Here is a 20,277-nt window from a genome sequence, read left to right as displayed (position 1 = left end):
ATCAGTAACATGTTTTAAAAACGTTCTCATTTAAAATGTAATCAACGAAAAAATCGCATTACTTTTGTTGCCATGTAAACGTGTCTTTATCTAACCTTGAGGAAGGGTGGAAAGTTATAGCGACATTAAGTCAATGCGTGTACGCATATGGAAGCCGTAATTTATTTTTATGACTTTGTACTGAGATATTCAGACAACAACACAAACGGCTGATAAAAGTATAAGCCGGCTGCACAAATATTGCATGTTCTCGGACATTTTCAGCAGCTTCATAGAGACCTTGCATAAGTCGTTTTAACAACCTTCCATTGTTTACTATTTATTACGCTTTGTAATATTCCTACCTAAGACTAAGCGCACACGGGTTACTTTTGTTACAATAAAGTTTTTGTTATTGTCACGTCATGTTTCTAAAGTGGAGTGCGCTTACGAAGGGTGACAGTGGCAAAAATTTTGTTGAAGTTATACTTCTTTTTAGTTAGGGAAAAATGATGACAGTAAATTTTTACGATGCGCGTTACACCGTCACAAAAAACCGACACCCTGAATGCATAGTCAACATTCTAAAATAAAAACTGTTGATTACTTTAATTATGTAGAAATATTTTTTATGTGATATTGAAATAAATTTTAATTCACTAGATAATGCGTTATAATAAAACTTTCAATGTACCTTTACCTCAAACATACCTTTTTTCTATAAGTAGATATGATATGTACGATACAGATAATTAAAGAATTGACTTTGACTAATAATGTAAAATTTCTTAAGACAAATTTGCGCGCCATTATGTGTGGCAGAATATGCGAACTAACGATTGTACCACTTTACACATTTTTGTACCATATTCTTGCAATAAATAAAATTATTAATTATTATTCTATTGTTAGTGTCGATTTTTCTATAAACGTATAATAATTCGAAAGATAAATTTTTTGAAAGATTTTTAGCTTGTTACGCCATAGAAGTATAACTTCTAACGCGTGTACATAAGTACACACACATGTTTTTTAATCGAAGCGTCATTTGCCGATATAGATTTCGAAGAGACGGTCGTTGTCTGTTGAGTCATCAGTCTCAGAAGGAAAAAAAAATGCAAAAAGAATACTGGTGCACCCCTCTTTGGAGGAACAACTTATCTCTTCCCTTGCTTTAATTTTCAAATTATATCAAGAGTCGCTCAGTTCTTTATCATAGAGTCGAAAAGAGACCAGCACCTCTTTTCTACTACTTCAATAATGATGTCATTAACAATATCGTCTTCTCGGATATTTTTTTTTTGTGTAGACGATGACGTCATTTTGCGTGCACCAAAGTCAAGAATCGGAAGGGAAATTCGAACGAACGACGCTGAGAGACAAAGCACTGCTATGAAAAGCGTATTTCGTGGTGTAAGTTACGTCATGGGCTTGTTAGCTGGTCGGCGTACATAAATGCCACCCAGTTGTCACGTCGTAACAGGCGCGCATATCCATACATATTCGCAGACTTGTTATGAAGAAACAGTCACGGTGACAAAAGTAACCCGTGCGCGCTAGCCCTAATTGCTATTTATGTATTTACTATTCTATGTTAGCGGACGCTTGGCGGACCAATGCGACGTCATCGATACAAAAGTATCGTTATTTCATACAGAAATCTTACTTTTTCGAAAATATTGTTAGTCCGGTCAATTTAGACCAAAAAATGAGAGTGAAGTTACATAAAGTCCCAACAAGCTGAATTTCAGTAAAATTGTTCAAAACATAATTATAAACAATGTCTAGAAGTTCCCCGTCATTCCCGTGTAAGGAAAAAAAATAATTCAAGGGCAAAGGTCAAAAAAAGAGCTTTTCGCGATTTTCAGCAAAACGGTAAGTTTTATCATAAAATTACCTCCGACTAACATTGTAGATCATACAATTATCTATAAAAATGTTTCAATAGGTACTTTTTTTCTTACGAGCCACCGTTTCTGAGATATAACGATTCAAAAAGTTATAAAAGTTGTTATCGTCATAATATGCACACGTTTTCACGCCACCTATGAGGTAGTGTTCTTAGCGCGTTTTTTTTAACGTGGTTTCCCTAGCTGATAACCAAGCCACAATATGTATCGTTCAAGGATATATATTTTTTGCATTTCCTGAGAATATTTACTATATATATATATATATATATATATATAACATCGGAAAGTAGAGATTTAAACATTCAGAAAGCACACCAACTTGAAAATTAGGGTTCTTTTTCGATATCAATTCAAAATAAGGTGAAAAAATAAAAATTTCAAATCAAATAAATTACATCGTATTTAGGACATAAAAAGGTAACTTTTCACCAAATTCAGTGGATTTTTTTAAAGATTTTCTTGATAATAATCACATAAATTTTGAGGTTATGTGAAAAAAGTGTAAACACAAAAGTTTTAGATCTTTTTATTATCTAAAACTATGCCATTTGACTTTTTTCCATAGGACTTTTAGTATTGCGGGAAATCGAGATAAACCGTTTTATACCCTTAAACCTCCCCCCTCCCCCTACCCCTTCCCGACCTCAGATCGCCCGTAAATTATTTTTCCTTTCATTTTTATAATATTCGCCTCCTTTTCCAATGGTTTTCATCCTACTATTTGCTTTTTATTTATTTGCTATATTATTTGCTATTTATTTTTTTGCTTTTTATTATTTTTAACCTTTATCCTGGTATATAATAATAATAATAATAATAATAATTTTATTAATCAGACAAATACAGTCCATTGATAATGTAGGGTTCTAATGGCGAATGAATTTTCGAAATCGGTCCAGTTGTTTTGGAGTTTTCAAAGAAACAATCAAATATTTCCTGTTTGTAATATTTGTATACCAGTACATACGTGAAGGACGCGCCGATTCCGTAACTTTCCACGACATGTTCGCCAAATTGTCGCATCGTCACAATCATTTTAAATTACTTCCTCTGAAATTATTCTGTTCTTAAACGAAAACAAAATGATTACTATTGTTATTTTATACATTAAATGAATTAACAATATCAATTCAACATCTCTTGGTCCTTAAAGGAAATAGCAAAAAGGTTAGTTGACATCACAGGAGACCGAAGAGCTGGCAGCTACCTCGGATAAAGAAGTCTTCGGAACCTTTTAATAATATATTGGACTCTTTTTAATAATATATGTTAGTTATTGTGTTTTATTTTTGTTATTTTTTTCGTATTTATAAGCTAGTTTAAATTATAAATTATATGATTTTTAATAGTTAATGTTATGGAGACTTAAAAAATTAAAAAAATTATGTTAAATTTATGATGTCTTATTTTGCTTGTATTTTTTTAGGCGTACACATTGTTTTCAGTTCGGACGTCGAGGTGATACGGATGGTATTTTGTATTCTGCCTCGACGTCCGATGATGAAACTATGCAGAACATCCGAACATCACCTCTGAACTCTCCATGGTAAATGTGGTAGAAGATTCAGAGTGACCCCACATCTTTACGCAACGCCAAGGGATCAAGCCGCTCGGAAAGGGCAAAGAAAGGGCGTTGAAAGAATAGGGTGGAAAAATTTGCATATTTAGTAAGTCTGAGAATCGGCTACTAACTATCTTTCAAATCCCTAAGTGATAAGGGATGTCCACCCCAAATTTGTATTTTATTTTTGGAACGAAGTTCCTTATCGCGCGTTGCGAAAGTGGGCTAGACGGAAAAAAATTAAGACAGAAAGTTGTAACGACACTTTTTTGCTATAGTTGTTCTATTTTATATTTTCGACATAACTATCGCCAACGTCCATACCACGTTGAATACACCGGTTCTCGTCCGATCACCGAAGTTAAGCAACGTCGGGCGAGGTCAGTACTTGGATGGGTGACCGCCTGGGAACACCTCGTGATGTTGGCTTTTTTTCGTAGCGATAAGAAATGAAAATTATTTTTGGAATCACTTAACTAAATTAGTCCTAGTAAACGTACACCAGAATCTCTGGACGATAATAATTGCGGGGTCACTAGTTTCCTTGCAAAATACAATACCTTTAAAGAATATTCATTATAATAAATTAAAAAATAATACATTTTCTTCGTTATATAACAAGTTTTTCTTATAAATAGCTGTATTTCAAAAACCGTAATTTGTAATAATAAAAGCTGTATTCACTTGGCTTAGGCCCGTGTGAATTCAATTAATCCTGAGTTGAGTTGATCCTGAGTAAACAGTTACTAAACTTAATCATAATTAATAAATAATAATTAAAATTTGATAAAAAGTTTGGTTCCTGGTGTCTAATGTTGGGAGCATTCCCTCGGTGTATTGCGATAGTTGTTCGTTGAGCGAGAAAAGCACCAGCTCTGCGGTCACCGGTACTATCTATCAGGCGCAAACTTTTAGAGCCTTTTATATCCAAAATGTAGAAGGAAGGAGATTGATACAAGAATTGGGAAGCATGGAAATGTTACTGGGGGCTTAGCGAAATCATGAAAAACACAGAAATAAAAATAAATGTCAAATCAAAGGTGTATAACACTTGCATACTTCCAGTATTAACATACGGCTGCCAAACTTGGGCACTCACTACAATGCAAACCAGGCAACTGAAGACATGCCAGACGGCGATGGAAAGAAGCATGCTAAATATCAGGAAGTCCGATAGAATCAATAATAAAATCATAAGAAACCACACGAAGATTGAAGACGTCACAACGAGGATACGAAGATTGAAATGGAAATGGGCTGGTCACATAATAAGAGGTATAGAAAAGTGGAACAAAAAGATCATATATTGGTACCCATGAAATAAGAAAAGAAAACGAGGTAGACAGTTTCGAAGGTGGGAAGACGAAATATAATCCGTAACTGGGAAAATTTGGACCAGGAAAGCTCAGAACAGGTCAGAGTGGAAAGAAATGGAGGAGGCCTTTGCCAAAGTTGGGCAAACAGATGGGTTGCCGGTGTGGTCGGGTGACTCACTAGTGATAATAGTTTAAGTTTAAAATTATGTAAAATTTTCTATCTGAATAAAGGCTTTTATTATTATTATCATTTCCAAAATGTACAATTAAATTATATTAATACAATAGTTTTTATGAACCCCATATTTGTTTTTTTTTTGGTGGGGAAATACGTTACGCATTCCCTCCCACGGCGTGGTTGTCTCGTGGTGAAGCATTTTGTGGGACTCGCTGCTGTGCCTACCCACTAAAACCCCACGGCGCCACCAGCAACCCGAGGCAGGTACCAACGTAGCCTTGGCTGCAACCCTCCACGCGATCAACCGTTGAAATCACGGTCCTCTATGTATGAATGATGTGGAATGGACCTTGGCACAGCAAGGGCCAATCACAACGGCCGATTCGCCCTGATTTGTATAGATCCCCCTCCAGGGATACAATGCTTGCAGGGATGCGTCAGTATCATAGCAAAACCTCTTCCAAAGTTCCCTTTCTTCAGCTTGCGCCACATTTATTTAATTAAATTTCTTTCTTCAATTTCAATACGAATTAATATTAGAAAATAATAATAAATATAATATTAATAAACATTTATTTATTTAATTATTCAAATGTAAACTGAACTTTATTGACTGTAATGACTTCTTTTCCAGTCTTTGATTATTTAATTGTAATTAATTATTTGTAAGAAATTAGAAAACTATTTTTAATAATGCCAAAGAAGTATAACTTCTTACGAGCGTACATAAGTACACGCACCCTTTTTTTATAGAACAGGGGGCCGTTTGACCCAGGAGGCTCACCTGATGTTAAGTGATACCGCCGCCCATGGACACCCTCAATGCCAGAGGGCTCGCGAGTGCGTTGCCGGCCTTTTAAGAATTGGTACGCTCTTTTCTTGAAGGTACCCTGCAATTTTTATAGTATGGTGATAACTGAGAAACCAGCAGGTATTCAAAAAATCTATTTTTCTTTATCAAAGAAGAAACATTATAAAACAGACACAAATAATTCTACCTGTCCAGGAATTATTTCGACCGAATTTATTTTGTTATCATTGGAATATTCTTCTGTCTGTGACTGTCAATCAGATATTTCAATTTTGACATCTGTACAGTAATGTAAATAAAAAATTGTAAATTTTTTGTTTAAAATGGAATTGTATAATGGGTAATGCATTAGTAAGTTAATAATTTCTTTAACAGTAACTTCATAAGTTCCACAAGATTACGGGAAACATTTCTGTTTCGAACATAAAAACGGTCTTTATTATGAGTTAATTAAACAACCCGTCGGACGCTTTAAAAGCTAATAAAAATATTATATATTCATAATTTAGATAAACAAACAAACACTAATTCACTACTTCAAATGGTTCATATATAACCTAACAAATAACACTAAGAAGGGATGACCAATGTCAATGTTGTGTGGTTGGCTTGCAGTATAAATCAAATAGAGATTGTAGCCACCTGTCTATCTATGGCTCAAATCACTGCGATACCGTACTAGGGCGGACATCGACAAGTATGGTCAGAGCCCTGCTGGCGGTGTGTTCGCACCCTGCTGATGCAGGACGGCACTGGGGCGAGCGTAAAGCCCTTGGTGAGGTGGCGGCTTCGGGCGCGACTGGTCTCAATCGTTATCTTGCTTCATACGTTGTGAGGGGCGTCGTGCAGATTCGTGGCTCGCAGTCCAGGTCCTCCGTCGGCGAGATGACCTGCTGATGAGCTGCGTTATCTGTCTATGCCTCGGTGTCTCATCCGGTGGTGTGTCCCCTAAGTTATTCCAACGAAGAATACAGCTTATTAGCCACGGGGGGTCCGGCCGAGCTACACTCCCCATAACAGCCCGGGCTGAGCTGTCAAGGCCCTCAATAGCGAGATTCCATAAAAAAAGCCCTTGGGGTTTCAGGTCAGTCAGTGGTACGGGTCCCTCGCTTTAGGTTGGAGGAATGGTTTAGCATCCTTCCTCTACATGATGTTTGAAGTATCGGTACAGAATAATTATGGATAATGTTTTTTTTTACAGCCACGACCGCCACAGGGCCACCCGCGTTTTGGTGGACAGGAACAAAGCCCGTTTGGACAGTCTCCATTTGGGCAAGGACAGTCTCCATTCGGGCAGAGTCCATTTGGGCAAGGACAGTCTCCATTTGGGCAGAGTCCATTTGGGCAAGGACAGTCTCCATTCGGGCAGAGTCCATTCGGGCAAGGACAGACTCCATTCGGGCAAGGACAGTCTCCATTCGAGCAGACTCCATTCGGGCAAGGACAGACTCCATTCGGGCAGGGGCAGACTCCATTTGGCTCACCAGATGCGAGACAGCAATCGCCTGTTGGGCAAGGTAGGAAAATTAAAAAGGTCCCGTTAGTTATTTATCACCTCGTACCTAGTCTTGCCATAAATACTGAAACAAAGAAAAAAAATTGCATGCAATCAAAAACTACTTTTAATAATGCCAAATAAGTATAACTTCTTCCGCGCGTACATAAGTACACGCACCCTTTTTTTTAAATTATCAGTAAAGAAATGAGCACTACGTCTCTTATAGGCTACAAGTCCTAAGTCATCATTTAAAATACGCGACATGGATCTAGGTACAATCTTTTTCTCCCGAGATAAATCCTGTCCCAAGGCAGATCTTTTTCTGTCACAAACAGAGAAAGTCTCATATTAATAATCCGGTACACAAATTTTTGATTAATACCAAGCGTATGGAGAGTTTTAAAAATTGCATTTGGCTCCATACCTCGCTGTGATTGCATACTTTGTGTAATGCAATCATCACAGCGATTCGGTTCTCTTTATCATCCCACTCCATTTTAAAATTGCAAAACTACACTGTATTGGCGCCAAAATGAGAAAACTCAATGAGCAATCATATAAAAAATATGATAGATATTAAAAAAATTAAAAATAAATTAAAATGTAGTATTTTGTTTATTTTTAATTGTAACAGTATTTATGGCCGGACTAAGTATAGACATAACATTTTTTAGTAACGAAACACACAAAATAATAGTAATGATAATCAAAAATGTGTGCGTGTACTAGGTGTACACACGTAAGAAGTGGAACTTCTTTATGACCTTATTTTTCGAAAAATTATCTACTATAAGCAACTTTACAGAAATTGGTTAATTAAAGTTAAATTACTTAGATAAAGTTTAACAAAAGGCTTTTATTATTACAGACACGAATACAAATACAATTATTTAATTTTAACTTATTGCTGTACTACTATGTAGTACTAAGATTATTACAGAATTTCATTAATTGTAATAGAATTAATTAGTATTACTATCATTGTTACCGTTATTATATTTTTTTGTTACTAATGGCTTCGAATCTCTTCGGATCAACCGTGGTAGGGACAAGAAAAAGATGGCGCGTAACCGAAAAATGTGACAAATGTGTGTAAATTTTTTTCCAACGCCGATAAAGAAGTTTGACTTCAAAAAGCAACATGGCGCGTAACCTGCTACAAAATTTCTCCCATACGTCGATAAAGAAGTTTCATTTCAAAAGATGGCGCGTAACGGAAAAATGTTACAATAAATTTTTTTCCAACCCCGATAAAGAAGTTTCACTTCAAAAAGAAAAATAACAAAAGTATGGAAAAAAAGATAGAGCAAGTCTGTAATTATTATCAATAATTAACACAATTATAATGGATATGTCATACGTGTTTTCTCGTTGATTCGTAATATAAATAACTATTAATAATGTATGTATAAATTACAAAAACGTATAAATTATTATTTTTAATCGTAATTCTTTGATAAAGATCAAACGCGAAAATAACCTGATGTTTAATCGTGACTTTGGTAATTATATTTACTATTTATTTTTTTGTTATTGTATATATGTCACAGCCTACAAGCTTAATAAGCCGTTCAATTAACAGCCTAGCCTGTTAACTAAAAAGCGCAGTTTAACTAGTGGCCTGAAAGATATTGTTAAATAAATGTTAATTGATATGTAACATTGCAATGTTGTTGAGAGTGCCTGCGTCTGGCTATACTCTCGGGGCGTAACTGTTTATACGCCACGCTTATAAATCTAAGAAAGTCTGAGTGACCAAAATTTACAGCCTTGGCCCATCAAATGTACATGTCAACGTAAAATTGTAAAAACCGTTAGATTGTAATCTATCTCGCGAGATTGTAAACTGTCGAAAAATTGTGAACTCAACGTACTGCTTACAATTTAACGTATTAGATTAGGTAGATTATAATCTATCGAAGTGAAATCGTCAAATTGTGAAACGGTACGCACCTCGCGCGCTGATTGGTCGGGTTTATAGTAGACCGTTATATGTCCATAGAGTTAGGAATGAAACAAGGGTATCGGTCAAATAAAATGAATGCACTTCAAAAATTAGTATTTATAGTATACGTTAGTACTTATACGTTAAATTGTAAGCAGTACCTTTAGTTCACAATCTTTCGACAGTTTATAATCTCGCGAGATAGATTACAATCTAACGTTATTTACAATTTTACGTTAACATACACATGGATCATCCCGTTTGCCTATATAAAAAAAGTAATTTGACGAAATTTTTTTTTTCGTACAGATCCTCAAGGACAAATCACCGGTCCACAAAACATTGCAAATGTATCTCCACCGCCATATCAACAGGGGATGGTAAGGAATGTTATCTTAAGCTTAGGTTTCCTAGAAAAGCGGTGCCGTTATCTAACGGCCGTAATGTAACGTTGGGTGACGTCACCCATACGTTGTCTATAAATAACATCGGAGTAGGTTTTCTAGAGAACGTTGAGTGTCACCGTAACGTCAAATAGCGGTGCTGTCATTCGCATGACGGTGATAAACATTAGTTCAACGTTTTTCGCGTGTAGCGGTGCCCATATTTAATTAATACAATGAGTGGAAACGTGACTTAGACGAGCGAAAATGATTGTTTTTTGCATTATGTTAAAAAGTAAAGACGGCCGTTATTAACAACCGTAACATGACGGGCGTTAGTTAACGGCACCGCTTTTCTAGGAAACCTAAGCTTTACTAATATTTTTAAGGCGAAAGTTTGTAAGTATGGATGGATGTTACTCTTTTACCTAAAAACTACTCCATGGATTTTAATGAAACTTTTCAATAATATAGTATATACATCAGAATAACACATAGACAATTTATAAAGATATTGTGTGAATTGTCCAAACTAAAGTAAAAAAATCTACCATCTGCAAGCTACTCTGGCGTGCGCTGTCAAAACTGCTAGAGGTACACATATGTAATGTATGATGGAAATGTTTATCTTAAATATATATATATATATATCTTTTGTGTAAGCCATTATAACCAAAATAGTGGTAAATCACTTCGGGTATTTAAAATATGTTTTTCACGCTACATCATTTGGACAAATATTATTTTACGCGCAGACGAAGTCGCGGGCACCAGGTATATTATAAATGATTATTTAAATGATGTTGTTTTTTTAATATCTTTTATAAATCTAGCTTCTTTGTACAGTATTTACAATATTCCTATCACTATCACCGGTGGTTAGATTATTTACTATTATTTTGATTAAAATGAAAGTTTCCATTGATTGATCTAGATCAATAAGTTTTTTATTCTATTATTATTTTGTCATCTTAAAGGAATAAGAAAATTTAAATACATATGATATTTTTGCTAGCGTTGCGCTGCGAAATAAAAAAAAAGTTTTAAGGCAAGAATTAATTTTTATTTGTCTTGCAGTACCCACCGAACTATCAACAAGCACCTCCTGGTTACCAGTATCCTATGCAGGGACAGCCCGGGTACCCAGGGGCACCAGGATATCCGGCCCAGGGTTACCCCGGACATCCTGGACATGGATCGGGATATCCAGGTAACTCGCTCAGTTAGAGTTGAGAATCGGTTAGCCCTTAGTACATTTGTAGATCGATTTTTAAGCATGTTCATTCTTAAGCGAAATTAGACATAGACATTACATTTATCACTAACAAAACACACATATAAAATAACAATAATATAAAAAGGAATGAAAGATAATATTTTTTTTCTTTTAAAGAACAAGATTTGTGTAATTTTTTTTTTATATAATAGGGGGGCAAGCGAGCCAAAAAGGGCAGTCTACGCAGCCCATAGACACCCATTTTTAGTGGGTGCGTTGCCGGCCTTTAGGGAAGAGTAAACTCGTGTGTGTGCTGTGGTTGTAATTGGCCCTGGCTCAGCATTATGCTAAGGAGCAGATTGTTCCTCAAGTATGTTGTAGAGAGCAATTGATGTGTATGTGTGTAAAATTTGTGAAGTCATATATTCTTGTATATTTTAAGCATACATGTTGATTTAGGATTAATTAAATATTAATTACTTAAAAGTATCAGATTATGTGTTTACGAGTTGTAAAAGAGGTAAAAAGTAAGTTAAATGTTACACGCGGCGTACTTTTTGTTTTCTTGGCTGGACACGTATTTTTTTTTAAAGACAATTCACACCAATTGACCTAGTCCCATGCTAAGCTGGTGAAGCTTGTGTTATGGGTACTAGGCAACGGATATAAATACATATTATAGATAGATAGACATATAAATACATATTTAAACACCCAAGACCTAAGCACAACACCAAATGCTCATCACATCGATGTTCGTCTCAGCCGGGGATCGAACCCGGGACCCATGGATTCGCAGTCAGGGGTACTAACCACTAGACAAATGAGTCGTCGTATTTACATGAAATCTGACCTAAACCTTGAAAAATTATACACTTAAACCTTCATTGGGAATCATACTATCTATTAGTAAAAACTGTACAAAAATCCGTTCGGTAATTTTTGAGTAAATCGCGTTAATATCAGATATGCATTCGCACGAGTAGAAGTGACCCGTAAACACTTTTCTATTGGTGACTGCAATATATTCCGTGAACAATAAACAACTACATACCTAAACCTTCCTTAGGAATCAGATCTATTGATGTTAACTATATAAAAATCCGTTCAATAGTTGTTGAGTAAAGTGCGTTCATAGCATAGCACCGGTAACAGCGATCCAACCTTGAACAATTATATACCTTTCTTATGAATCATCATGAGGCGAAGTACTTGTTTTTATATAATACTAGCGGACCCGACAGTGTTCTGTACACAGGTATTAAATAATAAAAAAAACATCGTATTGACTTCTAAACGATTCTCGATTCCACTTGAACACCAACAAGAAAAATCTTCAGAATCATTTTTAGTGCTTCAATTAAAAACATACAGTCAATTACAACCTCTGTATCTATATAATATATTTGATAGAAAAACATTATATTAATAGGTTTATGTTTTAATTTTTTTTTGTATATTATAAATGTTTCTTACCGTTTAAACCTTCTTCTAACTTTCACAAATATTTCAAGATCATAATGAGCCAAATCCAGCCATTCTCGAGTTTTAGCGAGACAAAAACATTTCATTTTAATAATTATATATAGATAGGCATGTAAAATTAGCATTTGGTTGTATACGGAAATGCGATGATTTCGTATTTCACGGCCGCGTAATGGTACTAAGTAACAAACAACCTTGATTAAATGAAATAACATCTTTTTTTTTTTAATTTATTCATATAGGTAACCAAGTACACTAATAAACAGGAAAGATGTTAAATTGATTCTAAATTTACTTTGTCTGGGCCTCACGTTTCTGTTTCATCATCATTTGTCAATCTAATAGGCCAGCCCTGCGATTCTGTAACTCACTTTTCGAACTCACACAGCGGTTTTCACATCGGCGGTCGCTCTGAAAAGTGAGTTACAGAATCGCAGGGCTGTAGGTGATCAGTCTCCTGTGTCCACGCCGTCGACTTTTTGGGTCTAAGGCAAGCGGTTTCCTCACTTCCTTCCAGCGGTTCGAGCATATGTTAAATGCGCATATAGAAAGAAAGTCCATTGGTGCACAGCCGGGGCTCGAAACTACGACCTCAGGGATGTCGCACGTTGGAGCCTTTACGCCAACGATCACCTCTTTATAATATTAGTATTATAATATATTTTACTACGAAAAATGATACATAGTTCGTTTCTCCACAGCATCACCACCAACACCTGGTATCGCAGATATGGCGTGCTGTGCATCATGCATGGCTTGTCTCAGCTGTCTCCTCTGTTCGTGCTGTCAGGTACACGCAATTTTTGGAGATTATTGACCCCCCCCCCAGCCCCGTGTAACGCGCCGTAACGTTTTTCTGAACCCAATAGTAAAACGTTTTGTGACCACCCAGTGACTCTTTATACCTAACAGTCACCATTACGTGGTGTAAAGTACTGGAAAGTTGAAATTAATATTAAGAATAACGCGTAATTCAATGCCCGCCCCGCATCGTAACGTTTTACAAAAGGACCCCCCCCCCAAAATTCGTTACGTAATAGTTGAACGCTTCCTAATTGGTTACTAGTATGATGATGTTCACAAATGTATTGAAACTAAAATATCTCTAAAGTCCAAGTTTCAGCAAAATCGGCACAGTATGAAATATCCACGAATTTCTGGTCTAATAAAAAAACAGACGTGATACAACTCACATAGACGCAGATTTCTGTATGTTTTTCTTCAGATTTTTGTTGTTAATAGGCAAGTGGGTGATCTGTGTCTAACAAGGTTTCAGATTGTTCCTTCACAGTACAGATATCGGCAAACTTCTTGAGCATTAAACAAGGGAGTGAGGGAAAGTCGGGACACAAACGACAATTGATTCCCCCTCCCAGTGATACCTAAAAATCGCTTCTTCGCATGTTCAAGATGTTTGCCGGTATCTGTACAGTTGAGTATTGTGCGTACAGTTCAAATACGCACAACACTCAAATCAGCTCATTTGCACGCAAGTTGGAAGCGCAAGCGCATGCGCTTGTCTATAGAGGGGAGTGTGAAGTATTATCTTGTAAAAATGAGTGCTAAGTTGGATACAGAGAAAACAATAGTATAATATTAAAAGAACTTTATTTCTCATTATAAAAAGAATTTATTTCTTTACATGAGAAACTTAATATATACGAACGAGATTCACGTCGCCATCAGCCGTCCCAATTATAGTCTAGGCTCATTCTAATATATATGTTAACGTAAAATTGTAAAAACCGTTAGATTGTAATCTATCGGTTATCGGTTATCGGTATTCGGTAGATTGTACTACACTAACTTAGTTATCATTCAAACTTCTTTGGTCAATTACAGATTATTTTTACTTCCCAACAATTTCATATAACTACCGAATAATAATACGTTAAATTGCAAGCAGTATGTTGAGTTGACAATCTTTCGACAGTTTACAATCTCGCGAGATAGATTATAATCTAACGGTTTTTACAATTTTACGGTGACATATATATTTAATGCCCTTTTGAATTGGTTAAACGCGCTACTATTACAAATTTTAGACGGTAATTGATTAAATAATTGCACACCATAATATACTTCTTCAAATAATTTGTACGCTGCTTCGGCAAGATAAGCAAACTCGCTCGTGTGTTTAATTTTTTAAATTTACGTATATATTTTATTTAATACTAGCGACCCGCCCCGTCCCTTCGTAAGGATGCAATGCTGATACTAAATTCAAAGTGCTATAGAGTATAGGGAGAACCGCGGCCTCCGACGCGCTGCGTCCTGCAATTATTAAATTTGTAATATCTTCGAAAATATTCATTTAAATCATATGCTGTAAAGGGATATATAGAATCTATATTAAATCAATAATGTATTGAAGGTATTTAATTGGATAAGGACTAATGCTGTATTGGTTAAAATCACTTCGAAAATTAGCCATTATTTGTCGTAAAAAGTGAATGACAAAAAATTTTTATTGTGGGATATCCATGAGAGATAGACATATACCATCGCTGAGTTTTCTGTAGACCTTTTCAATGTACACATTGAAAAGGTCTACAGAAAACTCAGTCTTACAAGACTTAGAACATTATTTTGATAAATCTCGTAGGGTTCGCAATGTAAGCGGAAAAAATGTAATTATTTACGATTTACGATATCACATTAGAAACCTCAAAAATAACAGTATTTCTCCACTATTTAATGGATGTTATTATACATATAAACCTTCCTCTTCAATCACTCTATCTATTAAAAAAACCGCATCAAAATCCGTTGCGTAGTTTTAAAGATTTAAGCATACACAGGGACAGAGAAAGCGACTTTGTTTTATACTATGTAGTGATTTACCACAGTACGTCTTCTACTCATGATAAACATTGTATCATGAGTAGAAGTAAGTGAAGTGACTTGCATGCAAGCTGCATGTTGAACAAAATCGTGTTTCCAATTCAAGTCACTTGCACACAAGTGTGACGTCATGCATGCAAGTATAGGTCGGTTATCGAAAGCTGGCGCGTTCACAGTACTCACACTAATGCAATTATATGTTAAATATACAGTATGTTTAAAAATATTACTATTTTGTCAAGCTATATATTTTAGTCTACTCTGGTTTTAGTAAGGTTGGGTGGGTTGTAAATAAATAAAAATGTGTCAAATACATATAAATATTATGTGCATACGAGGGTGGATCCAAAAGTTCTAAGCCCGACCAAGAACGTATAAGAGTAGTTTGTGTAAATAATTATTCATTTTTCGACATAAGCTCCATCTAGCTCAACACACTTCACTTTTACTTCACTAACTATTCTTTCAATACTCCTCTTAGAAACCCCAGTCGCATCTGGTGTCAAATTAAATATAAAATTTTTTCATTAAACTGTTTTTATTAAGATGCTTAAAATAATTAAAAACATTGTGCATCATTTCACGAGCTTGCCCTGGTAATGTTTGAAAAAAGATCAACATGTATAAAATAATAATAATATCAAACAGTAAATATCAACATAAACAGTAGCAAAAGAAAAACAATAACTGTCTCTTTTATACTCATAAGCTTGACCGAGCGCGAGAGAGACGGACAGTCTTTTCATGATGTATTTGTGATTGTATTTCAGTTTGACATCACGTCTCGCCCTTATTCACAGACACTACACAAGCACAAAGTGTAAATGTGTTGAAGCCGCCAGCTTTAGATAACATACCTATACTTGCATAATGAAAACGCGGCTTTACATACTTTCCTTTCAAATTGAACGGCGCGATACCGTGAAGTAGGAGATTTTCATACACCTGAAAGAATTTTTATTTTTTCAGAATCTGATGGGGGGTGGTATGGGTCACAATGGCGACCACTATAACGATGAAAATCAAGGTGAAGAACACGCTGATGTGGAGCCACCACATACAACGCATGATGATGAGAGATGAAACGCAGAAATTCAAGACTTAAACTGTTTTTTTTATTGTGTGTTTGAAAAGTATTTTCTTGATTTGGCGTTTTCTTTACTTCGCTGACGGCCATATTGGTGATGCTTTGACGCATGTCTGACACGAACTGTCAAATTAAAAACGTTTCCGTGATACGGCTGTCATAATTCACACCAACGTAAGCAAACTCTCTGGCACGGTTTGTGCATTAGCCAGCGTCAAGTATGAGATTTTTATCATTCGTGCTTTTTGCCTTAGAAATTCGATCATGTCCTTCATGTACGGGTTAGGCACTCGCCCGGTACCGCACAACCCTCCCAAAGGCCGAGAACAAATTTAAATTAAATTAAAACTTGCCCTCGAACCGGGAATCGAACCCGGTACCCCTCACCTAGCTGCCACTTAATAAGACCGCTAGGCTATGAGGCCCCTCATAATCAAACTTGGCAAAACAAGACATGTAATTTTTTTTTTTAATAGAAAAGCAATACGTCACTGTAGAATGATAACCTCGAATGTCAAAAAAACATTTATTTTTTATTATTAGACTCTTATAGCATTTAACTAGTGAAATAATGAATTAATGACTTATTTATGTTATTAATAAATTAGTCCTTTTTGACATCCAAAACTATGGACAAAAACACCATGATATTTTAACGAACATTGACGATATTAAACATATTTTTCGTTTCCTGTAATGTTTGGTTCTCTAGACTGGTTCTCTTGCTGTGGCTAAGATTTTTGTTAAGTAAACTATTCAAGGGGGACGGCAGGAGAACATGCGTTTTGGTGGTTATGTCATTAAATTGTAGCTTATGTGAAACGTTGGTACTTTCAACACAGCGCCATCTGTTAGAATTGTGACTATCAAATAATAAACAAATAATTTGCAATAGAATAATATTGCGGGTATAACTTAAGATGTAAGCTATCCTATCTTTTAAGTTAGATCAAACTGCACACAGTGTGCAAATTTGATTGAAATCGGTTAAGTTTAGGAGTCCATAGCGGACAAACAACGTGACACTTAATTTATATATATTAAGATTATTATTTTTAATTAAGACATATTATAAGATTGCAATATCTTAAACATTACTTTCATCATCTAGCACTGAAGATGATATCAACTGAAACTCAAAATAACTTTATTCATATATTTAGCCAAGTACACTTATACTTATACGTCAACAGTCATGTTAAATTGATTCTAAATTTACATTTACTATCAAGTCGCATCGCATTTACATTTACTATCTGTTCGCAAGTCAAGGGCGTAGACAGTGCAAGAAACTCTCCGACACACTTTTTAATCGCCAAGTTTTGAGTCATACAAATTGTTGTTGACTCAAATCAATCCCAAGGATTAGGATCATTTAATTAATCAAATTTATAAAAAGCGTTATTGATTAATTTTCGTTTAACGAGGGCTTTGAATTTATTTAGTGATAATTCTCTAATTTCGCTTGGGAGTTTGTTGTAAAACGAATACAATTTCCATATAAGGAGTGGTTTATCTTCTGAAACCTGGTTGGTCGTACGCTTAGATTAATGCTGTTTCGAGTATTATACAGGTGAAAGTAACTAAGTGGGCACATTTCGGTTTAAAGAAGTTTATTCTCATTCAAAACATACATCTATACTTATACTTATATACTTATAATATTATAAAGAGGAAAGGTTTGATTTTTTGTTTGTTTGAAATGAATAGGCTCCGAAACTACTGGACCGATTTCAAAATTTCTTTCACCGTTGTCAAGCTACACTATTCCCGAGTGACATAGGCTATGTTTCATTTTCAAAAAATTAGGGATGCTTACTAAAACTTGAATAATCTAACCCAAGGTGTAAAGAAATAAACAAAAAACTTCCTTCAATCGTGTGCGCTGCGAAAACTATTAATGATAGAACAAAATGATGTATTACAATTTTTCAGGACACATCACTATCTATAAAAAATGTCGCGACAGCATGTGTCTATCTTTTATAGTTACGTCACAATAAGCGTCCTTTTATTAATTTTTTTAAAAATTAAGACTCCGTTTGCAATGTTTTCTTTTAGCACTTAATACTTATTTTCTTCTATTGTATCTTATGACAATGACCTGATTGTACGTGTTCCGGTCCAGTGGTGGAGAGGCTGGTTATCTGTCACTCAGGACTCCTGTTAGAGAGACCAGTCTCTCACATACACTTCTCATGTTATCATCTTAGTTTAATCATAATAACCTTGTATATGTGAGAGAAGAAATAAAGATTATTATTATTATCGTTTACAATGCTGAAAATTGAGCGTACCTAACGTGCCATTCTTTAGATAGTGTACCTTAAGGACCGATCTGGTCGCCAAACTCCAAAAAAGTACATTTTTTTTTCCATATTTCGTCATCGTTTTTTCAAATGGAATGAAAAAAATATATGGTGGAGTTGAGTAGTTTATGTATCCATTTTGAAAGATCGATACAAGATTTAAATAACTTCGCTTGATACAAAAAAAATCCAAACATAGCCAAATTTTGACACTATGAATTCATTTTATGAGGAAAATGTATATAGAACATGATTTTGAAATTTACACGATATATTTTATAGCAAGCCAGGTAATCCATTTCAGAAATATTGATAAAATTACATTAATTTAATGTTTTACATTACTAATTGTTATTACGGGCTGCGCCTCAGTGCTCCAGCTCTCCACTGCGCCCCGCAGTCCATCCCGAGACACTGACACAGCAATTCGTGCTGGGATAGAGCCTTAAGGAAACCTTTTCGGTACTCTTTTTCAAAATTAAAATATTTTTGGAAACAAACGCCGACCACACCACATCGTACACAACGCAAACTCCAAGCAACCAAAAAGACGCACTTTCTTCGCCCAACGCTTTTTCTCTTTCCGAGGTCCTTTCATTGTTCATAAAAACAAAATTTTCACGAACATTTCAAAACTCACATTACAAACATTCATAAAAATCTCAAAAAACATCTTGTCAACCTGTCCTATGCTGATACAGAAAATATTCTTAAGCCGGCTACACACGTAACGATATATCGCAGATAAAGCGATCGTTCCTAGTGTCTCCTTACGCCTCCAATATCAGCGTCAATTGTCAGTTCTCCGCAGAAGCTTACGCAAGAAACATATCATCCAGGATGGAAAAAGATGACGTATAGCGATATTTATTTTAATTATTTTAATATAATAATATATTAGGCTACTAACTAAGCTATTGCATAGTTTTTTCGCGGCGACCGAATCAAGAAATTCCATAACGAAAAGTAAAACCTTACACACCAACCTAATATAGGTGCGGCCAACACGCGTTAGAGCAGGACAGAACGCAAACTGCATCTCACATCCTTCTGGCGTTATCGGTGATGTAGCACAAGTGCGTTAGAGTGGGACAGAGCGCATACTGCGTATTCAAATCTCCCAGGCGAGATCGGTGACGTAGCGTAAGCGCGGCCGGTGCAGCTGGTACGCGTTAGAGTGAGACAGACTATTTAGGCGTGTAACTCTAAGTCTGGTAGATTGAATTACTATCAAAGAAAAAAAAATATTGGTTGTTTGTAAAGTAGGTTTACGATCGAGATGTTTACGTGATAACGTCTTATTGGTGATATAAGTTTTTGGGAAGTAAGGAATTAATGAAGATAACAATTTTTTCAAATTTTAAATTACATCTATCGTTTTATTCACACTTTTGATGATACATTTCGGGTGTAAAATGACAAGTTTACTTATTCGACTATGATATACATTTTTCTTCATACATTCACGGAATGACTGGCAGCGCTCGAGATGAGACGGGAGATCGGTCCGTCTCTCTCTCGTTATACCTGCGATCGCGCTCGTGAGGTTTTGGTGTGACACAAGTTTCTGAACATGTCACCCGACTAAAACGATTTTAAAGACGTTATCATGTCAAAAATACTGCATAAATAAAAAAATGCTATGCAATAGCTTTACCGCGGCAGTCCCCAAGTGCCACACGTTTTTTGTAATTTATTAATCTCTTTTTTATAGGTAGTTTTAATATTATTGAATGAGCGAGCGTTATCCAC

At 35.5% G+C, this 20,277-nt stretch overlaps 1 protein-coding gene and 1 non-coding gene across 2 annotated transcripts; both read left to right on the top strand.

Moving 5' to 3' along the window:
- The first annotated feature begins 3,763 nt into the window (after positions 1-3,763).
- Positions 3,764-3,882, top strand: LOC125058991. The gene has a single exon (XR_007118591.1). It is a non-coding gene; the product is annotated as a 5S ribosomal RNA (ribosomal RNA).
- Positions 3,883-5,986: 2,104 nt separating this feature from the next.
- On the top strand, positions 5,987-16,285 carry LOC125058559 (glutenin, high molecular weight subunit 12-like). Its single transcript, XM_047662656.1, has 6 exons — positions 5,987-6,109; positions 6,960-7,275; positions 9,511-9,581; positions 10,662-10,794; positions 12,987-13,075; positions 16,099-16,285. The coding sequence occupies exons 1-6, from the start codon at positions 6,095-6,097 to the stop codon at positions 16,210-16,212; spliced, it is 738 nt and encodes a 245-aa protein (XP_047518612.1). The 5' UTR covers positions 5,987-6,094; the 3' UTR covers positions 16,213-16,285.
- Positions 16,286-20,277: the final 3,992 nt, after the last annotated feature.

The sequence above is a fragment of the Pieris napi genome, chromosome 18 (genome assembly GCF_905475465.1).
Source record: "Pieris napi chromosome 18, ilPieNapi1.2, whole genome shotgun sequence".
Lineage (NCBI taxonomy): Eukaryota > Metazoa > Arthropoda > Insecta > Lepidoptera > Pieridae > Pieris > Pieris napi.
The sequence above is the reverse complement of the archived record's forward strand: the minus strand, read 5'-3'. Positions and strand labels throughout refer to the sequence as shown.

Excerpts from the sequence above, each read along its gene's own strand:
- LOC125058559 (XM_047662656.1), top strand. Across the intron at positions 9,582-10,661 it reads CGCCATATCAACAGGGGATG|TACCCACCGAACTATCAACA; the intron begins GTAAGGAATGTT and ends TTTGTCTTGCAG. Across the intron at positions 13,076-16,098 it reads TCCTCTGTTCGTGCTGTCAG|AATCTGATGGGGGGTGGTAT; the intron begins GTACACGCAATT and ends TTATTTTTTCAG.